Source organism: Pipistrellus hanaki (assembly GCF_964339955.1).
Source record: "Pipistrellus hanaki genome assembly, chromosome: 17".
NCBI lineage: Eukaryota > Metazoa > Chordata > Mammalia > Chiroptera > Vespertilionidae > Pipistrellus > Pipistrellus hanaki.
In genome coordinates this window covers 34239182-34264337 of record NC_140519.1, presented here as the reverse complement: position 1 = coordinate 34264337, position 25156 = coordinate 34239182, and the positions used below count along the sequence as shown (strand labels likewise).

The window sequence follows — 25156 nt, the reverse complement described above, 5'->3', positions numbered from 1 at the left end:
GGACCTTTCAGTCCACAGGCCGACACTCTATCCACTGAGCCAAACCTGTTAGGGCCTGGATACTTTTAAAGAGTTGAATGGAAAACTATTAAGTATAAGATGCTGGGAAAACAAGTGTAAACCGGGAATCTCTGAGGTACTTGATTGAGATGTATCTCACCCTAGAGAGAGGAATCTTACTATATTTCAAATGAGAAGTGTCCATAACACTTATTTCACTGTTTATCCTTTTCTCATGAATTTGTGATGGGAGCCCTAAAATTGTCTGTCACCATTTAGAGATGTTTTTTTTAATTTCTTTATTGTAAGAATCATTTTCCTTTCTTTACTTTATTTCATAATTTCAGTACTATAATTCTTCCCATTAATCTCTATGAATACACAGATTAAAAATAAAAGGCAATGTAGAGGAATTCGATGGGGAAAATACAATTGCTGAATAAATGTGTCTCCCCTCCCCCCTTGCTGGCTTATAGACTGATTGTTCATATCTTTTAAAACGGACTTATTTTTCTCTGAGAAATATCTGATTTCATAACTATAGGTTCTATGTTTTTCCACGTTAACATTGTTATTTAAACATCATTTTTCAGGGTCCTCTGAAGAAGGAACAATTCTAACCATATCAGGTTCTGGGTTCTCTCCTAGTTCAGCTGTTTCGGTCTCAGTTGGACCAATAGCTTGCTCCCTTCTTTCTGTGAATGGTAGGTTCTTTTAAATATTATTCTTACTCAGTGTAATTGTCTTTCTCTAAGAGAACGTGGGACCAACGATCATTATTATCCTATAGGATAACCTGAAATTGGCAAACTGCTCTGGGAAAATGTTTTATCTTTTTAATCTTTGGTTGTGACCACAAACTAATCCGTTCACTGTACCAAGTCTTTATCCCATGATAGTTGATTTTTCTCCTTTTTTCTTCATAAAGTGACTACATGAAATCTTTTCTTCTTTGGTGGGTGTCTGGGACGCAGAAACATGTGGATTTCTGCTCTGGTGTTCCACAGTCCCTCTGCCTATGCTTTGACAATGCCCCATTATTCATGAAGAAGAGGATGTGGCCATCTTCCCTGACTGTCAGGCCAACAGAAACCCTATCTATTAACATAGAATTTAAAGATTATTCACCTCTTCTGCTCATGAAAAAATGAGTATTTATCTCCCTAAAAATATCTCTCATAATCCTAGGTATATTTCTTAATTCTAGCAAGCTGAAACTATGTAAGCAAATCCATCTTTCATATAATTCAAGTTGTTTTTCAGTTAGGTCTACCAGTCGGTTCGCACCTGTATTACTAGTACACACATACTGTCCCTAAATGAAGTGAAGAAGGTGTTTTTATTTTTATTTAATCACTTTTCTGTGAAAAAAAAAACTATTTTACTCAATTTAGGACATGAACAATATATTGAACCAATTTTTAAAGAAATTGTTGATATAAATGGTCCTACAGATTGAATTTTTAAATTATTATTTGTCTGAAGGTTGTGGGTTATTGTTAAGCCGATTAAATTATTGTAACCCCTCCCCCCCCCCTTTTTTTTTTTGCCACAGTAGCAATCAGGAGCAAATTGTTTACTTTGGTTTCTCCATTCTTTTTTCTAACTTTTTTTTCAGGAGTTCTGATTTCAGGTAGTTTGTAAGGATTTCTTCTTCTTCTCATTAATAGTTGAGTAGTTTTCCTTAGGTATATTTCCTTGGTGTATAATAATGAAGGCGAATGTTCATCGTTGCAAATATAACATTTCAATGGTTTGACCTCATTAAAAACATTGTCTTTCTCATTTTCTCCTTCTTTCTTATCACAAGAAAATGAGATCCAGTGCCAGCTCCTGAATGGAAGTGCTGGACACTTCCCGGTTGCTGTGTCCATAGCGGACGTCGGACTAGCACGGAACGCAGAGGACGAGGTATTCCACTTCGCGTATCAGAGTCAGATCTCAGACATCAGGCCTGTTTCTGGAAGCTTAGCAGGTAACGAACGGTTCATTGTTCTAAACAAAGAACATTGCATTCATTTCCGTCATCTCACTGCACTATTCCCAGAGCGGGGTACAGGGAGAGGAACCCAACCCTCCCTCAGATAGAACAAAGAGACTCCCCTGTAGGAGTCAGAGTGATTAAATGGCTGACTAATTCTTTTGTTTCTTACGAAGCACTAGTCAGGGTGACTGCTTATACTTACATCTTAGGTTATTGAATTAATATCATCAATTATTACATGTTCCTATAACAAGCTCATCAGTTATGTCAGGATAAGATTTATTAGTTATTATTCTGCTTACCAGCTGCTCCATTTGTAACCACAGTCTCCATGGAACTACTTGACCCAGAAGAGGTTCTGGGAACAAATTGGGGAAAGGGAGGGTGACGCAGAAGATGAGAATAAAATAACGCATTTTTGTCTGTTGTCTCATTTCCTTTGAATTTTGTGTTCGCTTGTTTTACAATGCTTCGTTTTGGATTTTGTGCTGATCTTAAACTTTTTGGCTTGTTTTGGGTTTATTTTTATTTTGTTGGGATATTTTCTCAGATAAACTTTTACTTAGAGGTATTAACATTAGGGAATTTGGTAAGTCTTAGTTCACTCTCATGTCCCACCATGGAATGGTTGAGCAAATAGGAACTGCATAATTTCTCTTTAGTATGAAGGAGGCACTCGGGGAAAATAATAATTGCTACTGGTAATGTCCCAAAAGCAAGGTTGGTTGCAAATTTGTTATTTCATTAAATTGCTTAGCCCAGCTCCTTTACGGTCTATGACTTCAGAGCACAGGCTCGGGTGTGTGGTGTGATTGTGTACATCTCGAGTTTGGTCCCTGATCTGTTTGCCAACCCATCTCTTAAATGATTAGACAATTCCTGAATGATGAGTTAGATTATTGCCAAAGTTTCTTGTTGTTATAGTTACCTTGTTGCTGTTGGGTTGTTTTCTTCTTTATGTAGGTGGTAATCTTCTGACTCTATCTGGAACTGGCTTTAATGAAAATTCAAAGGTGTTAGTTGGAAATGAAACCTGCAATGTGATTGATGGGGACTTGAATAAGATAACCTGCAGAACCCCAAAAGTAAGGCATCTGATTTTAGTCATTACCTGAAATCTTATGAATTAAGAAATATCTCAGTAGAGGGTTAAACAAATTACATATTTCCTTAGAAAGTGCAGAGTTTCAGTTATGCTTTTTAACAATTATTTCTTCAACATCTTTCTGCCAGTATCCAAATACAAAATATTATTCCATGTTCTAGATACTTACATTCACATCATTAAGGATGACAAGTACATAAACCAATATTAGCAGTGTGTTCCATTTGAAATAATAGGAATAAACTCAAGTTGAAGACAAAGTATGTGGGAAGAGAATTTAAGAAAGAATTCCACAAAAAAGCTGATGTCCTATCATAGCTTAAAGGATGAATTTATTTGACCATGTAAATCAAAGGATGAAAAAGATTTATTACTAATAAATAGTCTAAAAATTCAGGGAATCAAATTTATATATTTTTAAAAAATACATTTTTATTGATTTCAGAGAGGAAGGAAGAGGGGGAGAGAGAGAGAGAGAGAAAGGTAGAAACATCAATGATGAGAGAGAACTACTGATTGGCTGCTTCCTGCACACTCTCCCCTGGGATCAAGCCCACAGCTCAGGCACATGCCCTGACTGGAATCAAACCCAGGACCCTTAAGTCCATTGAGCCAAACCATCTAGGGCTAGTTATATTTTAGTTTTTACAAAGGTACATACATACATTTTAAATGTGTTAATTTTCAATTTATTGATAAAAACAAACAAACACTGAATTCTCCCATGGAATATTCTATTTTAGAATCAAACATTGTTCTTTATTTTTAAAAATAGTGTTTAAATTAAAACAAAGACTCCAGTTTGCTTGTTATGTGCAAAAGAATGATGAATCCAGCCACTCACATTGAAAAGTTGTAACAGTCTAAGATGGGTACCATGCAGTTGAAATCTGTAGGAAAGGAAATTTGAATATGCATAGGATCATAATCGAGATGAGAATCTGGAGAATAGGTAGATTAAAGCTTACTTTGTTTAAATTATATCATGACATTAAACAATCAGTGTGCATTAAGTAAATACTAGATATAAGAAGTGTTTTTCCTAATTGGGAATTGTGCATGTGCAATATCAGTGAAAGCACCGAATATCTTTTTGGGGGTCCAAGTTTCAGTCTTGGATTCTGGAGCTACACTAGCTAACAATTTAATAATGTGGTTTGTCAGTGAAGGGGAATAAAAAGTATATTTGAGTCTATTTTAAGAGCAACATGTTACAACTTTTTATATCTTGTTTTATCAGTTAGAGAATAACTTATCTAGAGCATTTTTATTTTATTGCCAAATCCTCAAGAATTCAGCAATATAGATGCAATTAAATTGATCAAAACCACTGTAACATGGGTCTTTCTCTAAAGAATTTAAACATGTATCCTATATTTAAAAAAAGGACTTTATAAAAATCTGAAAACTGACTTTTATTCATGACTTTGAAAGAAAACATCTTTGGAAGTATATTTTGAATAATTCTGATTGTTGTTAGCCATTGGATAGCTGTATCTCAACATTTAACATTTTCTAATTGTTTTATTTTTCCCCTCTTGTTTCAGAGAATTGAGGGTAGAGTTAATGTTTCAGTTATTACCAATGGATCTCAAGCCACAAAAAAGGATGCATATAGTTATAATTGTTTACAGACTCCAGTAATGACTGATTTTAGCCCAAAAGTACGGACAATACTAGGTAACACATTCTTCAATAAGATCAGTTATTTGACGTATATAAACCATTTCTAGAAAGACTTTTGAATCAGTTTCTCTTGAAGTTCTTTGTCTTAAAGCAAAACTGACATGAGGGTTTGTGTGTTTTTGTTTTTTTAAAACACACCCATAGATTAATCTATTTATTATTTCACTTTGAATATACGCAATAGGAGAAAAATACTGTTGTTTTTTGAAAGTGCTTTGCCATCTTTTTTCCCCCTGTGAAACAATTAAATGTAGATTTTTATCTCCATATGACAGCTCTCAGCTCTTTTGATTTCTCTTTTGCCTCCAAAAATGTTGGGATGTCCCAAACCCAGTAAAAGAGATGATTTGGTTGACTTCACATGCAAACTGCACACTGCATAATAAGTTGAACTTTTTATAAAACCTTTTTATTTTAAATAACAGGAGAAGCAAATTTAACAATTAAGGGTTATAACTTTGGAAATGACCCCACACAAAGCGTGGAGGTGTATGTGGGAGGAAAACCCTGCCAGATTCTGCACTGGAACTTCACCGATATCGGATGCCTTCTGCCCACGTTGTCTCCTGGGAAACATGATATCCACGTAGAAGTCAGAACCTGGGGGTTTGCTTCCACAAGGTATGGCAACTAACATGAACTTGATGGCGTTGTGGAACTGATGGGGCTAATAGTATCAGATAGGAAACGAAGCAGCCAATCACCTTATAATACGTAGAAGCATTTTTTCACCTTTCTATATCTCCTTTTTCAAACTAAGGGTATAACTTTGGAACTGAACTCACATGAAGGTCGGAGGGAGAAACTATGATCTACATGCTATCTAACCAAATTGAGGTTCATGATCATTATCAGAATACGTTCTCTTCTTAAATGAATCCTATGCTGGGAAAAGTTTCACAACGTGACCCCTTGGGAAGCTCATTGAAACACGTATTAATTTTTCTTTTGCAGAGACAAGTTAAATGCTTCTATACAGTACATTTTGGAAGTGAACAATATATTTCCACAGAGAGGCTCCTTATATGGGGGAACTGAAATCACTATAATGGGCTTGGGGTTTAGCACAGTACCCACAGAGAACACCGTGCTCTTAGGTAAGAGTTGCATCCTCACGGCAGGGTTGTTGCATTTTTCCCAGCTTAAAGGATGTGCTATAGGTGCTAATATATATATATATATATATATAAATATATATATAGTTATTATGTATAGTTATTATATAGTTATTATATATAGTTATATATATAGTTATTATATATATATATATATACTAACATGCTCAATCATGGAAGCTTTATCTTCCTATTAGTCTATAAAAGGTTAAGTATATTTGATGAAGGTGGTAAAGGGAAACTGAGTAACAGCTTTTGATTTCAATAAATAATGATTGTGTATTTAATGTATATGAAATACTAAAAAAGATCTCTGTTCTAAAAATAATTAAGATTCAAACATGATTACTATCAGAAAACTACCAAAAGCCCATTATATCATATGGAGTTTTTATAGGGCTTTGACTTTTTAGTAATTATATTTAATTCTATAGTTTAGGGGTGTCGAACTCAATCAGAGAAGGGGCCAAAATCTAAAATCCAGCCTAAATCGCGGGCCGAATGGTTTACTGAACAGTCATAAACTGACAATGTCATAAACTGACAGCAGAGTGCAGTGATGACAGCGCGGTGCAGGCCACATTGCAAGGCCTGGCGGGCTGGATTTGGCCCGCGGGCCTTGTGTTTGACACATGTGCTATAGTTCAAAATTATTTGAGAATATTTTTTAACCCATCTTTATTCTTTCTAGGGTCCTTCCCTTGCAGGGTGACATCATCATCGTCAGATGTCATAAAATGTACTCTTCCTTCAACAGGGAATGTATTCAGGATTACCAATGATGGGGAAGATTCAGGTATCAGCCAACATTTATATATTTTATATAATAGGAGCACTTACCCTGAAACTAATTTTGTTTTTTATTTATTTTATACTTTAAAGTTTTCAGACAATGTCTATTGCATTTCTTTCTATAATTTACAACAGTATTCCCATTGGCATAAAGAGCTACATAGTGAATCAATGGTAGACTTGAGTCCAAAAGGCCAGATTTTAGTTTCCAAGTTCAGTAATTGCTGTTGAGTTTTACTGTAGCACAGAATCTCCTGAATTACTCTAGTTTATTATCAGTCAGTGGATTTCTTAGTGAACATTCAAATATAAATTATATAGATTTTTGTATGCCTCTGGGCCTGAGAAAAATGTTTAAAACATTAATCAGCTTTTAAAACTATTTCATGGGATATTTCTGAACAACTTGTTTATTGGCTTTCTGATTATTTTCAAGTTGTGTCTTGATCATCGGTGTTATTGTGTAGGTTACCTTTTTCCTTAGCTTCTGTCCTTAGTTTTCATTATTTCTGTTTATTTCTGTTACATGTTTGAATTATGCACATATGATTTTACCATGTTATATAAAAATATTTCACTAGTAGCTATGTGACAATGCAATATTTTAAAAGATAATTATAATAATTTTTATCCCTTTTCTTTTCTTATAAAATGTGACCCATTTTCTGCTCTCAGTACATGGGTTAGGCTATGCCTGGTCACCATCGGTCTTAAATGTATCTGTGGGCGACACTGTGACATGGAATTGGCAAGCACATCCATTTCTTAGGGGAATAGGATATAGAGTTTTCTCTGTCTCCAGTCCCGGAAGTGTAACTTATGATGGCAAAGGATTTATGAATGGAAGAGAAAAATCAGCATCAGGTATGTTTCCACTTTGTTGAGTTTTGCATCATGCTTCTTTTTTCTAGATATAATAAAAAGATGTTTTGTTTAGACTTAAAATACATATGTAAATAATATATGCAAATATACATGATTTAGTTGGCTTTTTTTGCTGTAGAAAAAATTTACAAATTCATAAGATATAAGTGGATGTATGCAAGGTATTTTATATATTGCTGATGCATTTCTGATACCAAAAGTATCTTTATTCATAATGGAATAAACCAATGGAAAAATATATAGAAACAAGAGAAGTAGAAGGGAAACTGGAATATTTTTTAGGCATACCAGTCTGCTGGCAAGAAATGAAATTCTGTTGATTGGAACCAGCTTATCATCAGTATTTATTCTAGGACAGCTCCTTGCAGTGTGCCTTTTAGACAGTTTTTTTTATTGTATCCATGTAGCAGTTAGAAACTTTTTTACTCATGAACACAAACTAACTATTATTTGTTTATTGTTCATTTCTGGTCGAGTTGTTTTTTTAAAATTTGGTTAGTTATGCCAGATTTGACATCGTTTTCTAGAAAAGTTAAAGCTGGATCTTGTCTTCCTCAATGGAAGTTCATTATACACAATAGCTCTTTGTAGCTACCAGGTCATTTCCTTACCACTTATTTTTTTTAAAAAAACATATATATCTTATTGATTTTTTTTTTCAGGGAGGAAGGGAGAGGGATAGAGAGTTAGAAACATCGATAAGAGAGAAACAAACCTCAGCTGCCTCCTGCACACCTCCCTACTGGGTCTGTGCCGGCAACCAAGGTACATGACCTTGACCGGAATCAAAGCTTGAGTCCGCAGGCCGATGCTCTATTCACTGAGCCATACCAGTTAGGGCCTTACCACTTACTTTTTGTTGAATGTATGAAACATAAGAAACCTGTCATGTGCATGTGCATTTGAACAAATTTCAAAGATGCACCGATTGCTTGTATTTATTATGTACAACCTTAAATTATGGCAGGTTCGTTTTCTTACCAATTTACTTCACCTGGAATCCATTATTATAGCAGCGGGTATGTTGATGAGGCCCACTCCATTGTCCTCCAAGGAGTCATTAACGTTCTGCCAGCTGAGACCAGGCTCATTCCCCTGCACCTGTCTGTAGGCAGCACCGAAGCCACATACACTCAGGGTAAGAGTTAAAGACGGACAGCATATGTAGTTAACTGGGTCCAATCCTGTTTCTGTCTCTTACTAGCCACAAGACCTGGACTAGGTCTGGACTACTTTGAGGCTGGAATTTATTCTATTAATGTTGTCTTGTCATTCTCCTGGAATCCTGTGTGCCTCCAATAAGATATATCAATAATATTAAAAAGTTCTGATATTCTCTACGTGCCCAAAAATACATTAAACTGTGAAGTGATGTTATTATTTTTTGTTTTTCTTATGGGATCTGGCCTTAGACAAATTGAAGAATATGTTAATTTTATATTCACTCTTTACTGTATGGTCTTTGTCCAGGTCTTTTTTTGAACTTTGTACTGCCTGGGACCACTCTTGTCTTTTTTTTTAAAAAAGGGAGTTTACTAGAATATAAACCACCATGGTCAAAATAGAGTAATGAAATTTGAAAACAGCTCTTATTTTAAAATATTACCCGTGACTTACAGGCAGTTCTTTTGTCTAAAGGAGAACCTGTGACTTTGCACGTGGGAAGCTCTGAGCCAGGCTGCCTAGCAACAGAACCCCTGTGCGGCCTGAACAACACCGGGGTTAAAAACTCAGATAGATTGCTCTTTGAGCTTTCAAGTTGCTTTTCACCATCTATCAGCAGCATTAGTCCATCCACCGGAACAGTAAATGAACTGATAACCATCACTGGACAGGGCTTCAGCAACCTGACATGTGCTAATAAGGTAATATTATATAAAGCTCTCCATTTTGCTTTTACATACTCAGTAAAAGGAAGATATTTTGTCCATAATCTCATAATTTAACTTCTAAATTACATGTTACCGTACAATTGACCCACTTAAAGTGCACATTTCAATAGCTTTTAGTATAGTCACAGTTACGCATCTATCACCCTAGTCAATTTTAGAACATCTTGTTACCCCCCAAAAGGAACCCCACAACCTTTACCAAGGGTGAGGAATCTTTCTTCTGCCAAGGGCCATTTGGATATTTATAACATCATTTATGAGCCATACAAAATTATCAACTTAAAAATTAGGGTGATATATTTGGTCAAATACTTAACTAACTCACCCCTCATGCCTCGGCAGGGCCAGACCAAATGATTTTCTGGGCCTTATATGGGACCTTCCCTACCCCTGCCTTAGACATTACTCCAAACCCCTCAATACCTCCTTGCCCTAAACAAACACTCATCTAATTTCTGTTTCTCTGGATTTCCTGTTCTGGTCATTTCTTATAAATAGAATCACACAATAAGTCATTTGTGACAAGCTTTATTCACTAAGCATTTCGTTTTCAAGGTCATCCATGCTGTAACATATATTAGAACTTCATTTCCTTTTTATGGCTGAATAATATTCTATTGTCTAGCATACACATTTTTTTTTTTTATCCTTTCATGAGTTCATGGACATTTGAATTGTATTCACCTCTTTGACCATTATGAAAATGTAGCTGTGGCCATTTACGGACAATCGTAATTTACTTTTAAGATTAATCCAAGATATGCCTTAATCAGTCTCCCCAAATCAACTTTATGCATAAAAATGTGTAACTTCAGTAATTTTTTAAAATGCGGTTGCTGATAATACAAAATTTAACTTTGTATTAGAGAAATGTATTGACCTATTTTCACATTCATTTTATTTTTCAGGTTACAGTTGGTAGCTACCCCTGTGTGGTAGAAGAAAGTAGTGCCAATTCCATTGTGTGTCACGTTGACCCTCAAAATTCAATGGATGTTGGCATCAGGGAACTTGTCACTCTAACTGTCCACAACCTGGGCCTTGCCATCAACACCCTGCCCAATGAATTTGATAGGCGATTTGTACTTTTGCCAAACATCGACACGGTGTTGCCAGATGCAGGATCAACTACAGGAATGACCAAAGTGACCATCAAAGGCTCTGGATTCGCAGCTTCTTCGGCAGCTGTAGAGGTCCGGATGGGCCATTTTCCATGTGGTGTTCTGTCAGTGAATTATACAACCATTGAATGTGAGACATCCCCTGTCCCCCACCAGCTCGTGACAGTCCAGCTTCTCATCCACGGAGTTCCTGCCCAATGTCAGGGGAACTGCAGCTTTTCATACCTAGACAGCATCGCCCCTTTTATCACAAGCATCTCCCCAAATTCTATCGCGGGATCTGTCAACGCCCTTATTGAAGGAGGGAGTTTTGGCACCATCTTAGAGGACATTGCTGTTTTCATTGGAAACGAACCGTTCAGAGCTCTCGATGTCACTGAAAATAACATCACTGTTCTCGTGACTCCTCTCCCGGCTGGCCTCCATCCTGTTAGGGTTGTGGTGGGAAGTAAGGGCCTGGCCCTGGGAAACCTGAGTGTTAGCAGCCCCGCCGTGGCATCTGTCACCCCGGCTTCTGGAAGCATTGGCGGTGGAACTACTTTGGTGATCACAGGAAATGGCTTCTATCCAGGCAACACCACTGTCACTGTTGGGGAGGAAGCTTGTCAGATTATTTCTGTCAACTCCAGTGAAGTCTACTGCCGCACCCCAGCAGGAGCAGCTGGACGGGTCAATGTGAAAATCTTCGTTAATGCAGTCGCTTATCCACCGGTGTCATTTATGTATGCCTGGGAGGATACGCCATTCCTCAGAGAGATTGTTCCAAGCAGAGGTATTCCAATACCTGCCTTCTTATTGTCTTGATATATTATTACTAATACTTATTAGCATAGATTTGGAATAATGTTTATAAAGGATTTTTAAGATATATTTTTAGACAATCCTGTTTAAGCCAGTTAATACATGGAATTTGAGTTCTGTATACTCTAAATAGATAAATATATCTATTTACTTTGAAAGTAAATAGATATATTTTAAATAGACATGTACTAGAATTTAGATTTATTTATATTATTTGCTTTTTTTTTTTTTTTTTAAAGGTCCACCAGGAACCAAAATTCAGATCACTGGATCTAATTTTGGTATTGATATCTTGGAAATTTCGGTGATGATAAATAATATTCAGTGTAATGTAACCATGGTCAATGACAGTGTATTGGAATGCATCGTTGGAGAACATGCTGGTGGCACATTTCCTGTTAGGATGCATCGGGAGACAAAAGGCTCTGCTGTGTCCACACTTGTATTTGAGTACCCACTCACCATTGACAATATTCAGCCAACCCAAGGTAGTCATGTGTGTGCAGGAACCTACAAATATTTTATATTATTTCAGTAGATACCTTATTTAGGGGGAAAAACACTCTTCAAAAATTTGTAGCTCTCTTAACACATTAAAATACTTTTGTTTATGCATAAGATAAATAAGCATGCAAAGGCAACAATCATTTCAAAATATCGGCTTAATGCCTATATTTCTCTTAGTGCTATATAACTTATTTAAAAGTTAACTCTAATTAAAATGGCCAGGTTACATGTGGAAATTCCTTTCAAAATCATATTTAGATATCACTGGCCTGTAATTATTTACATAAATATTCTATTTAAAAATCATTTTAGTTGTTCAAAAACCTTATGAAAGTATAAACAATGTATTCTTAATTAACATAGTAATTTTGCATGCATGCGTTTATTGCTTGGAAATTCTTTGTGACAATTCCTTTAAATAGACTTTCGTTTTTAGTAGTTTAAATAAGTGGACAGATGTGACATTTACTCAGAGAATATTTAAAACATTATAATAGAAAGAGATTCTATTGCATTAATATACTATGTTATAAATATAATTTCACTTATGAAAATCTTCAATCTCAGTTCTATTTCAGGTGTTAAAATAAGGTTGAATATATACATAGAAGAGGTTTTCTTTTCGTCAGCTTTGCTTTTCCCTTTTTTTGTCTTCCCTAGGCAGCTTTGGTGGTGGTCAGACCATGACCGTGACAGGCACCGGGTTTAACCCACAGAATTCCGGAATATTAGTGTGTGGCTCAGAATGTGCAGTTGATAGGCTTACATCTAATCACACAACGTTATTATGTAAAATTCCACCTAATAATGGTAAGTTGTCAGAAAAAAAGAATGGCAGTCTTTGAGAAATGGCTAATTTTATAAATATCAGAGACTGGGTTTCTCTTTTCCAAGTTTTTGCGCCTTTGGGGCAATTGAATCACCTTTATAACTTTCCCGATTTTAAGCAATTTATTCGGAATTTTCTTGACATTTATGTGTTTCAAGGTTCACATCATTTGTGCTCATTGGATTGCTTATCGTAAATTGCAGTTTTTCAGTTTATTGCCTACACTGATGGCTCTCGGTTTATCAAGCTTGCCAAATGGAGAGGACATGTTTAATTCCCACTGGAGTACTGGATTTCCCTTGAAGACGAGATACTGTAATGGTTATGCGTGTGGGCTCTTGTATGGCATTGTCAAGAGGCAAACCCAAGCGGTGTCTTTGGGCAAGTTATTCAGCCTCCCGGAGCCTCAGTTTCTTCTTCTGTAAAGTGAGACCAACACATGAGCTTACTTTATCGGATTATTGTGAGGTTTAATAAGTTAATGTGTGTAAAGTGGACAGAATGATACCAGAAACATGTTCTGTAATTTGCTGTTATGACTCTTTCTTAAAACTTTGGTTAGCAGTTAAGAGCTGGGCTCCTGGGAGCCCCTACATCTGTGACATCTCAGCTAAGTAACTCCTCTCCTCTCTGCTTCCGTTTCTTCATCAACTGAATGGAGACATTATTCACCCCGATTCAATGGGTTATTGTAAAGTTTAAACACCCTCTATTTTACATACACAACAATTTTAAACTACCTAACAAAATTTAAGAGGAACCAAAGGAAGTAGTCTAGAATAAAATATATGTTTTATGTGCTAACATTTTTTAAACATGAACAAAACTTGATGAGGCTTTTCTAACCTCATTTTGGTATCTTTCTCTGAATTCTTCAACAAAGAATATTGAAGAAAATGTAACATTTTGGTGACTGGGCTTATTTATCATTTCAGCATCAGAGTTTGTATCCTGAATTTTTTTTAAAGGCAAAGCTATTGAGACTTATCAAAGTTTTCAGAATGCTTGTCTTAACACCAGCTCTTCTTTTGATGCTATTGGATTGGGTTCCTGTAGTTTTTCTCTCTCTTACCTTGCCTCCAGCTGTCTCTCCTTGCTGTTGTCAGAGTGCCTGCTCTTAGCAGTTCTTCCTGCTTGCTCTAAGTTGCCCCAGTGGCTCCTCTACTACTGCAAAACTAAACAGGCAGGTCTGTAGAATTGTCCCCAACAAGCAGCTCCGAGGGAGGGTCTGACAGCTTTTTCCTTTGCTAATGTGTGTGAACCTTGTGATGCTTTGGGCCATTGCTGGAGATATTAGTTCAGAGATAGCCTGTGAGAGTGATTTGGGGGAAAGGGAGATGCTATTGAAAATGTTTGATTCAGAATGTCTATCATCAAAAAAATCCACAAAAAACAGGTGTTGGCAAGGATGTGGGGGAAAATGGGAACCCTTGTGCACTGTCGGTAGGAATGCAGAAAGGTACAGCCACTCTGGAAAGCAGTATGACTGATCCTCAAAAATTAGAAATGGAATGCCTTATGACCCAGCGATTATACCTCTGGGTAAATATCTGAAGAAACCCAAGACATTAATTTGAAAGAATACATACAATCCTATGTTTCATCGTAGTGTTGTTTGCAATAGCCAATGGGCTATTGCAACCGATGTGCCTATCAATGGACAAGTGGATTTAAAAAACAAACAAACAAAAAAAAAAAAAAAAAAAAAAAAAACTCAGTGGTGCCTATAAACAATGGACTATTACTTGGCCATAAAAAAAAAAAAAAACTGAAATCTTCACATTTGTAACAGCATGGATGGACCTGGAATGTATTATGCAAAGTGAGATAAGCCAGAGAGTAAAAGACAAATACCATATGATTTCATTTATATGTGGAACCTAAAGAACAAAATTAATGAACAAACAAAATTAAAGCAGATGCATAGATACAGAAAACAGACTGATGGTCACCAGAGGGGAGGTGGGGTACAAGGTGGGTGAAACAGGTGAAGGGATTAATAAGCACAAATCGGTAGTTGCAGAATAGTCACAGAGATGCAACATGCAGCACAGGGAATATAAATAACATCGCACTATCTATGTTTGGTGCTGGGTGAGCACTGGAAATATCAGGGGAACACTTTCTAATGTATGTGATTGCCTACCCACAGTGCTACGCACCCAAAATGAATACAAAATAATATTGAATGTGAGCTGTAATTGGAAAAAAATACAATTTAAGTTAAAAAAGTAATAAAAAGAAAATGTTTGGGGTTTTGATAAATGAATAGGGCCTGAAGGCAGAATTGTATTCAATTCCATTCTCTCCTCATAGGCAGGGGACCTGAGCAAGCCTGTGAAGTGAGTGTGGTCAACGGGAAAGATGTGTCACAGTCCTCAACTCCTTTCACGTACAACGTGTCACTGACTCCGCTCATCACCAAAATAGCTCCCGAGAGAGGCAGTACAGCAGGGGGCACCAGACTTACAGTCATGGGATCAGGGTTCAGGTACTGTCTTCACTGCATAAGCATCAATGCCTGTTTCCAGACTCAAGCCACCCTGCCTGCTTCCTCGTATGCCAGGACAGCGCTTAAATACAGTCAAGTCATGTGTACCCATCTGCTCAGGAGTCATGCTTGAGGCCAGGCACCATCTTCTCCATTGATACTTCCTGCCTTGTTAGATATCTTATCCCACCTTGTGGCTAAGAGACTGAGATTACGAAGGTTCAATAACTTGCCCCAAATCCTAGTAACGTCACAAGTATAAATCACCGTCTTGTATGTTCCCCAATACCTCATGTCCAACCAGGAACAGCTTCAATGAAAAATCATGCATCAGGACCTTGTCATTGTAACGGACCAGAATCTCTTTTCCTAAAAAAAAAAAATTCATTATTTAGCACAAATGTATGTAGTGCTTCATCATTTAAGTGAATAAGGCTGACTTCAAAATGCCAGCTCCTTCAAATCACAGAAGGCAATTTTACATGGAGATGTAGTTCTGAAGTGTGTGGATGTGATGAAAATGTCACATAGACAAAACGATCCCTGAACATCTCTAACAAGGTGCCTGCTTAGAGACCAACATAGACTCTCTCCATAACCTGAACCCAGGCAGTTTTTCTCCAGCACTAGAATACTTTCTAGATTGTGCAGCTATATTTATTTCCTCACCTTTTGTGTGTGTGTGTATGTTTCCTTTTTTCTGAAAAAAAAAATATTTTGAAGTCTTACTACTGAAAAATGTATCTATCTGTACTTTGATGGATCATAGGGTGAGATCATTAGTTTCACCATAATGCACATATGGCCCTGAGCAGCATGGCTCAGTGGATAGAGCATCAGCCTGCAGACTCAAGAGTCCCAGGTTCGATTCCGGTCAAGGGCATGTACCTTGGTTGCAAGGATATTCCTAGTAGGGAGTGTGCAGCAGGCAGCTGATCAATGTTTCTCTCTCATCGATGATTCTAACTCTCTATTTCTGTCCCTTCCTCTCTGTAAACAAACAAACAAACAAAAAATCAATAAAATATATTTTTAAAAAATAATGCATTATGTGACCTAGAAATCTGAGGAGGAAAAAAATCAATATTTTATGCCCCCTCCTTTTTTTCTTTACAGTGAAAATATGCAGGATGTTCTCGTCACCATAGCTGAAACCAAATGTGATGTTGAGTATTCCAACGAGACATGTGTCATCTGCATGACAAATGCCCACACTCCTTCAGGGTGGGCTCCCGTGCGCGTCACCGTGGGAAGCATGGGGATGGCCAGACGGGTAAGCATGCTGCTGGGTGTTGTAACCACAGCGACAGACAAACTAGCATCTGGGAGGTGACGTGATTGACAGTGAGCTTTGTACTTTGTTAATGTCTCCAGAAAAGAACTGAGCTGTGGCTATCATGTGTTTATGTGTCTTTGGCTTTGTTGTTGTTTTTTTGCTTATTACTAAAATTTTATTATTTCCGATTTTTTAATTATTTAATATAATTGTGGGGTAATTAGTAATGATTTTTTAACGTTATTATTACTGTGAAATAAACCAATATGCAACTATAAGATACTTAAAGCGGGTTATACTTATTATTAATGAAAATGTTTATAATTTTCTTCTTTTAAATAAATCTTTATTGTTCAGATTATTACAATTGTTCCTCTTTTTCCCCCCCATAGCTCCCCTCCACCCAGTTTCCGCCCCACCCTCTGCCTTAACCCCTCCCCCCCCACACACACTGTCGTCATCCATAGGTGTACGATTTTTGTTCAGTGTGTTCCCGCAACCTCCCCCCCCCAGAGGATTGTCAGTCCACGCCCTTTCTATGCCCCTATGTTTATCATTTTCAATGTCTTCTTTTTTTTAGAAGTTGTATGAAGAATTCTGATAAAACCTCCACATTTATGAGTCTCTGGTGTTCTGTTGCAGGAGAAGGCTGACTTCCTGTATGTCGATGCTTGGTCCTCCAACTGCTCCTGGGGAGGAGCACCTCCGCCCGAGGAAGGGTCTCTGGTCGTCATCACGAAAGGACAGACAGTTCTGCTGGATCAAAACACCCCTATTCTGAAAATGTTGCTTATTCAAGGTAAATTTCTGAACATTGGAATATTTCTGTGCTTAATGGAACCAGAACTCATCATTATAAACATCCATAGTTATATCATATTTTTATGCAGAGGGTAGTACTAAGTTCTTGACATTGAGTATCACAGTCCACTTGTGGTATGGAACTATTTAGTGTGTTGCACAACCAGAATGTTTTGATGAAATACAATAGAAAATATCAGAATATATTGCATTCATATGAGTAAGCATCTTTTAAAGCTAAATGTTATTTTAAGAAACTTTTGTTCAGTGTGTGTGTGTGTGTGTGTGTGTGCACATGTGTGCATGCCTATATCCTTGCAGTGGAGCACAACAGTCAGGTTTGAAAACCATAGTAATTTACATGTAGGAGATAGGTTCTGAGACTTTAGCATTTATATTAAATGACCCCCGGACCCTTTTGGGTGCCAGATTGTGATTCTTACCTGCACTGTTGAACCTGCTTTGTTACCTGGAGTTCTCTCTGCTCCTTGGTATTCTATTTTAGCTCCAGAAAACTAAATAGCCAGAACTGTTCAATTGCATGTAAAAGAAGCAATCGTGGGCAAGAATAAAATGCTCTGGGCTTTAGTGTATAAACTTTGCCATGTGGTTTTTAGCTGCTCAAAAACCTTGTGGCCTTAGCCCATTTGGCTCAGTGGATAGAGCGTTGGCCTGCGGACTGAAAGGTCCTGGGTTCAGTTTCGATCAAGGGCATGTACCTTGGTTGCAGGCACAATCCCTTGCCCTGGTCAGAGTACGCAGAAAGCAACCAATTGATATGTCTCTCTCACATCGATGTTTCTCTCTCTGTGTCTCTCTCAGCCCCTCCCACTCTCTCTAAAAATCAATGGAAAAATAACATTGGGTAAGGATTAATAACAAAGACCTTTGTTATTTTGTTTAAGTTTTAACTTCTGGGTTAGTAGTTTGAAGTTATTTAGCTATTGAACCCTTGGACAAGTTTTCTTCCACAAATTTATATTAGTTCTATAAAAAAATGTATTGTGGTACTATAATATAAGAGTGTTCTTCAGGATATACATGTTTACTAGTGCAAATTAGTGGATAAAAGTTCAGTTAATTTGGAATTATAATAGTTTCTATAAAAATGCTTTTCTTTCATTTTAATTATTTTAATTCTTGATTGATATTTTGTGGCCCTATGTTTGTACAACTAGAATTCATGTGGCTGACTATTTAATAGCATTTAAAATAACCAATGGTCAAGATAAAAATCTGCCCTGGGATTTGATTTTCTACTACTTCCTGGGTCTTGTCTGAAGTTTTCTATTTTATGTTGCCAAAGAGTGGAAGTGAAGTGACATGCAGAATGAGAGCAAATAAGAATAAGAAATTAAAAGTTAATATATGATTGAATAAATATTTCAAAATTGTATGACTCCTAGGTGGAACTCTAATATTTGATGAAGCTGACATTGAACTCCAGGCAGAAAATATTCTAATTACGGATGGAGGCATTCTTCAGGTATAAGAGAGAACCTGAGATCTGCTCATTGGTAACCTCTCTCCCTTTCTTTTAAAAAACACAGTGTGTAAAATAGACAGTTACACCAAACTCTCTCAAGTTTATCTTTGTGTAGGTCTCTGTTATTTGTATAAAATCCTTTTTCTGGGAGAAAAGTTTCCCAGAGTGTTCTTGTGCTTTTAATGAGAAGATAATGGCATATTACAATAGAGCAGAATTTAGAACAGGACTGATAAAATTATTAGCTCTGAGATATGACTCAAGTCAGTCAGTATGCTTTCCAAAGGCCTGGCAGCATGCATTTGGCCAACTAGAAATCTTAAAGTTTATCTTTTGTGGTTTTTTGTTTGTTTTTTTTTTAAATATATTTTATTGATTTTGTACAGAGAGGAAGGGAGAGAGATAGAGAGTTAGAAACATCAATGAGAGAGAATCATCGATCAGTTGCCTCTTGCACACCCCCTACTGGGGATGTGCCCGCAACCAAGGTACGTGCCCTTGACCAGAATCGAACCCGGGACCCTTCAGTCCCCAAGCCGACGCTCTATCCATTGAGCCAAACCGGTTTCGGCTAAAGTTTATCTTTTGAAAGAAGATAACGGACTAAGCAATTCTTGAAAGAAAAGGGAGAGAAGGAAAAATTACTTTGGGCCGATTAGAATGGTGGATATGATGGCTGTGAAATCCCTCGCAGATCGGGACGGAAGCATACCCCTTTCAGCACAAGGCGGTCATCACCTTGCACGGGCACCTGCGGTCCCCTGAGCTCCCCGTGTACGGGGCCAAGACGCTGGCGGTGCGCGAGGGCGTCCTGGATCTGCACGGTAAGGGCCGGGAGGGCTCACAGAATGGGTTGAGGAGACTAGCTAGGAACCCAAGATATTTGGTTACTTGCCAAGCTTCTCCTGCCTTTACACATTCCCTTTTTATTTCCTTTTATCTTTTCCTTTGCTTATCCAGGGCCAGGCCCACCCTGCATAGGATCAAGACCCATAGCCAAGGCCACCGCTGGGAAGCCCTTTTGGGTCTTTTCTACATCATTTCCACATGCTCCCTTAGCACAGTTTGCCTAATTTAGCACTCATCACAGTTCGTTCTGATTGTTTATGGCCTCTTCTTGAAATATAACTATAAATTTAAAATAGTACTTTTGCATCACCATATTCTGGAAAATGATGAACAAATAACCATGATGGTGATCATGTTTGAGGTATTAGGTTAACCTATTTGAAGGAAGCATGATGCATTATTTCTGAATTGAAGTATTTATATTGCAACAATCTGTCTCTTTTATACATTTTGGATATATGAACATGATAATCCAATATGATCATAAATGTCCTGCATTGTGTTATATATATATATATATATATATATATATATATATATATATACTTATTGAATTTTCACAAATTCACACATTTCACTTGTCCCTAGATTATCAACTTAGGCAATTTCTGTCAACAGTGACAAAGATAACAGGCCTCTGCCTGGTTAATCAATAGTATCATATCACATTTAGATTGCATTCATATAAAGGCGATGCTTCTAAATGGGATAGATTGGTGCAGAAGGATATCTCTTAAATTATGAATTCATACATGTGTAATAAACCTGATTGTTACTTGTATAAAGCAAGCATTCTACATACTGGTATTTCTTTTGTGAGAAAGGTATGAAATGCTAAGGTTAAAAAAAACAACTACACCTTCCTCAAATCGATTCAATCCAGGAAAAGATTAAAATGCATAATGCTCTCAATCACTGAGAAACACATCATTAAAAATACTTGGTTTATATGTTGGCTCCAGGTCTTCCTGTCCCCGTGGTCTGGACCCGTTTGGCTCAGACTGCCCAGGCAGGGGAAAGGACTCTGATTTTACAAGAAGCAGTAACATGGAAACCAGGAGATAAGATTGTGGTTGCAAGCACAGGACACAGGTATGATGTCCTCAGGTCCTGACAATTTAGATTTGTAAACAGATTTTTTTAACTACATAAAAGAGGGATGATTCAGAAGGTCTACTACTATTTCATTTAAATTTGAAACTTCTAATATAGAAACATGAACAGTCAAATATGTATTTGCCAAATGTCAACATTGCGTTGATCATCAGTGTTGTTTTCATTGATTGATTGATTGATTGATTGAGTTTACAAAAAGAAAAATTATTCATTTGTTCCTGTAAAATAAATATATACAGTGAATCCTTATTTGATGTAAGTGATAGGTGTTTTGGCTTTAAGTGAAGACAATGTACAAGGAAATCGAATTTTACTATAGGCTAATTGATATAAACAAGAGTTAATTCCTATGACACCTTATCAATATGGCAAACTGACATTGAGTGAAATGATGTTATTTGAGGACCTGCTGTACTAATAAAATATTTTGGTTGATTTCTACAGTTAGGCTCCCGTGTAAGATTTTGTTTGAGAAAAGCATTCTGCTATTATAAGTCATTTGACAACTTCTGACTGAGCTTTAGCCAAATACATTAATGCATGAAAAAATGTAAATGATCGTTTGTGGTCACTAAAGACTAGAGTTGAAAGCAGTCAGTGAACTCTTGGTTAATTTTAGTCTCAGCAGTGGTTTCCATGGACCAAACTTTTCAGGGATGATTGAATAAAAGGAAAGAAATCATTTTAGAATGGGTGATGACTAATAAGACCTTTTAGGTATCTGACATTTTATAACTGAAACTGTTTATGACCCTCAATTTCTGTTTAATTCTATATTTCAACCAATAAGACATAAAAGGAAGAAAACTAATATTGCTAACTACGTTATACCAGGATACTGACTGGAGAGGGAGCCAAGAGGAGCTTATTTTTGCTTCAATGTTCAAATTGTGGGTAATGGCAAAATTGGCTATCAGGGAACAAATAATAATTTCTGATAAGAATCGGCTAAATTACACTAAGGTTGTGGCTCAGTTTAAAATTTAAGATGGCATTTTTAGTTTGCCATTTCATTGGTAAATCCTATTTGAGAGTTTATAAAGCAACTAGTTAAGAATACTACTTCAAGTCAGTCTATTGACTCTTACTCCCACCAATACCATTTGTTAGGCTTGTGGCCATATTATTTTGCTTCTCTTGGCTTCAGTAAAATGTATTGCTGTAAATTTATTTAATTGCCCTAAGAAAATGAAATACCATCTTCAAATTTCTCTCCAGAATACTGAATGACAAAAATATTTTCTGATTCACATATAAAGTGTTCTAAATAGCATAAATCACACCAAAACAATGTTATGTTGATTTATATTAATTTTGAAAATTTTTCGTTAACGCTTTTAACAGACACAGTCAAAGAGAGAATGAAGAAAGGACCATCGCATTTGTGTCTGCTGATGGCATAAACATAACGCTGACTCACCCGCTGAATTACACACACTTAGGAATCACGGTCCCCCTTCCTGATGGAACTCTGTTTGAAGCAAGGGCAGAAGTTGGAATTCTTACAAGAAATATTTTAATAAGAGGATCTGATAATGTGGAGTGGCATCACAAAATTCCAGCATGTCCTGATGGATTTGACACAGGTAATTTTAGTAAATTTTAAGTGTGACCATTTAAAATGTTTTCGGAGATTGCAAAAATATTCCCAGGAGATAGAGTCACTTTCTATTGAGAACTGGACTGTTATGCTCTAGCTCATGATTTAAAATAAAAAAAGGGTTACTTCTCACTAATGTTACTTATGTCCAATATGGGTCAACAGGGGGACCTCTGCTTATGGCAATTATTCCAGGCAAACGGAGGGGATTGGGAGAGAAAAAGCACAAGGAGAAGGTCAAGTTCACATGTGTCCACGCAGCAGTTGTTGTTCCAGGATGTTCATGGCTCAGCCTTGAGCTGAGTTTGGCAACAGGGAGAGCAAGTTAATAGCAGCTCTGAGAACTGAAGCACAAGATGTGCACAGGCCACATACCCCACTTCCTTAATAGCCTCCTGACTCGATTAAGTGACTCTCTTGGCAGTGCTTATTCCATTCTACTTTTTCCCCCTCAGTATCAGTTCATCTGTATCAAGTCTCAAATGTCCATTAAACCTAGTTTCAATGTGTTTAAAATAAGAATATTTCCTGTTCTGCTTGCTACAGTAATAAGAATTGAGATAATGCATATCTAGTGCTATACAACTATAAACCTGTATTAATTATGTTAATCCCCAAATTTGGGAAGGAAGCTTCAGAAATAAGATAAAATACCTTTATCAGTATTCGTTCAACCATTCAAATATTTATTTAGTATCTTTGAAAAACACAATTGTAAGTGTTAGAGTTTGGCCAGTGATGCAGGCTGTGAAAAAATTCACAACTAAAAGAAGAGATGCAGAGAGGAAGTTTATTTTACTTTCCATGAAGGTAAAGGGCCAAGTATACAGGGCAGGGGACAAAAAGCTACTTCCATTTTTAAAGAGTAAAACAGTCCAAGTGCCCACAGTAGATGAGTAGATAAGAAAAAGCTGTGGTACATCTTCACCATGGAATACTATGCAGCAGTAAAAAAGAAGAAGGAGAAGGAGAAGGAGAAGGAGAAGGAGAAGGAGAAGGAGAAGGAGAAGGAGAAGGAGAAGGAGAAGGAGAAGGAGAAGGAGAAGGAGAAGGAGAAGGAGAAGAAGAAGAAGAAGAAGAAGAAGAAGAAGAAGAAGAAGAAGAAGAAGAAGAAGAAGAAGAAGAGGAATCTCTTATCCTTTGAGACAGCATGGAGGGACCTACAGAGTATTATGTTAAGCGAAATACGCCAGTCGGAGAAAGACGAGTGTCACATGATCTCACTCATATGTGGAATGTAATGAACGAAGTAAACTGATAAACAAAATAAATCCAGAGACATAGGAGCTTGGAATAGACTGTTGAATCTCAGAATGCAGGGGTGGGTAGGTGGGTGGGAAGAGATCAACCAAAGAACTTGTATGCATATATGCATAACTCATGGACAACAGTAAAAAAATTTTTTTAATTAAAATTAAAAAAAGAGTAATGGCTGATGTAGCTAGGTGACAAGGAAGGGAGGAGTATTTGGAGTTGAAGTTCAGCAGATACCAGGGAGTTGCCTTGAAAAATTATAGTTTGTTTGGTTTCCAGGAGACAGTCTTAGGGTGGTGTCTTATCAGTATTTTTCCCAGGTCTGTAAAATAAGCTTAGAGAAAAAGTTATAAAGAGTTCAAAAGAGGTTTGTTTGAAGGGGAGGAGGAAAGGGAACTTTCTACTAACTAGAAACTCCTTGCTATGAATTATTCCTGAGTTCTGAAAACATCAGGGAGGAGGGGAAATGCAAAAAAAATATAGCCTTGAGTGTAGCTTATCTTGTTTTGAGTTTGAATAGAGGGGCTCTGTGATCAGAGGAGCTAACAATCTAAGGGTTTAATTACCAGGTGCTTCTCATAAATTGTGGAAAAGCCTTAGCAAAGGGGGGGAAAGGGTCTTTTCCTGTCTTTACAGTATGTACTTTAAGGAATGAAAAGTAAATGAGACAAGGTATAAGGTACTTACATTTCTTACTATCTAGAGGAGGATATGATGTGAATGCAAATAATTATGTTCCAAAATGAGATTAAAATTATTTGTGAATAAAAATAAATAATTAAGTATTAGGAACAAGCATTTTTATTTATTTATTTATTTATTTATTTATTTATTTATTTATTTTTAATTCTCACCTGAGGATATTCTTTCCATTGATTTTTTTACAGAGTGGAAGGGAGGGATGAAGACAGGGGAGAAAGAGAAAGAGAGGGAGAAAGAGAGAAGAAAAGAGAGAGAGAGAGAGAGAGAGAGAGAGAGAGAGAGAGAGAGAGAGAGAGAGAGAGATGTGAGAGATATGAGAGAGACCAGGGCTGGGAATCGAGCCTGCAAACTGAGGTATGTGCCCTGCCTGCCCTCTTCGGTGCAGGGGCTGATGGTCCAACCACTGAGCAAATGGGCCAAAGTGAGAAAAAAAGTCTTTATAGAATTTTAGGATTTTGACATGCTTTTTCTTTTTTTTTTCTTTTTTTTCTTTTTTTTTAGGTGAATTTGCTACACAGACATGTCTCCAAGGAAAGTTTGGAGAAGAAATAGGAAGTGATCAATTTGGAGGCTGCATTATGTTTCATGCTCCTGTACCTAGTGCTAACATGGTAACTGGAAGAATAGAATATGTAGAGGTAAGAGGCATTGCTATTAAATCACAATGTTTGCCCGAGGTTATCCATACAACAAATGTGTACTAAGGTCACACTGTTTGCCAGATGCTAGTTATAATCAAGCAGAGGAGGCCATGAACAAGATACTCAGCCTTTCTAAATTTCAATTTCTTTGACTGTAAAATGAGGTTAGTGATAAGTGGCTACTTCATAGGATTGTAATAAAGACAGTGCTCCTGCACATAAG

The 25156-nt window shown here is 36.9% G+C and overlaps 1 protein-coding gene across 2 annotated transcripts in view; it reads left to right on the top strand.

Moving 5' to 3' along the window:
- PKHD1L1 (PKHD1 like 1) overlaps positions 1-25156 on the top strand; it is a 123305-nt gene that overhangs the window by 50622 nt on the left and 47527 nt on the right. For both annotated transcript variants that reach the window (XM_084864454.1, XM_084864455.1), the window contains 21 exons: positions 594-704; positions 1811-1975; positions 2948-3069; positions 4637-4769; positions 5201-5396; positions 5730-5872; positions 6582-6686; positions 7358-7546; positions 8535-8705; positions 9206-9432; positions 10368-11352; positions 11621-11869; positions 12549-12698; positions 15034-15208; positions 16325-16481; positions 17127-17283; positions 18692-18771; positions 19466-19595; positions 20583-20712; positions 22081-22322; positions 24794-24930. In XM_084864454.1, the coding sequence (XP_084720580.1) occupies positions 594-704; positions 1811-1975; positions 2948-3069; positions 4637-4769; positions 5201-5396; positions 5730-5872; positions 6582-6686; positions 7358-7546; positions 8535-8705; positions 9206-9432; positions 10368-11352; positions 11621-11869; positions 12549-12698; positions 15034-15208; positions 16325-16481; positions 17127-17283; positions 18692-18771; positions 19466-19595; positions 20583-20712; positions 22081-22322; positions 24794-24930 (4154 nt within the window). The remainder of the gene's footprint in view (positions 1-593; positions 705-1810; positions 1976-2947; positions 3070-4636; positions 4770-5200; positions 5397-5729; positions 5873-6581; positions 6687-7357; positions 7547-8534; positions 8706-9205; positions 9433-10367; positions 11353-11620; positions 11870-12548; positions 12699-15033; positions 15209-16324; positions 16482-17126; positions 17284-18691; positions 18772-19465; positions 19596-20582; positions 20713-22080; positions 22323-24793; positions 24931-25156) is intronic.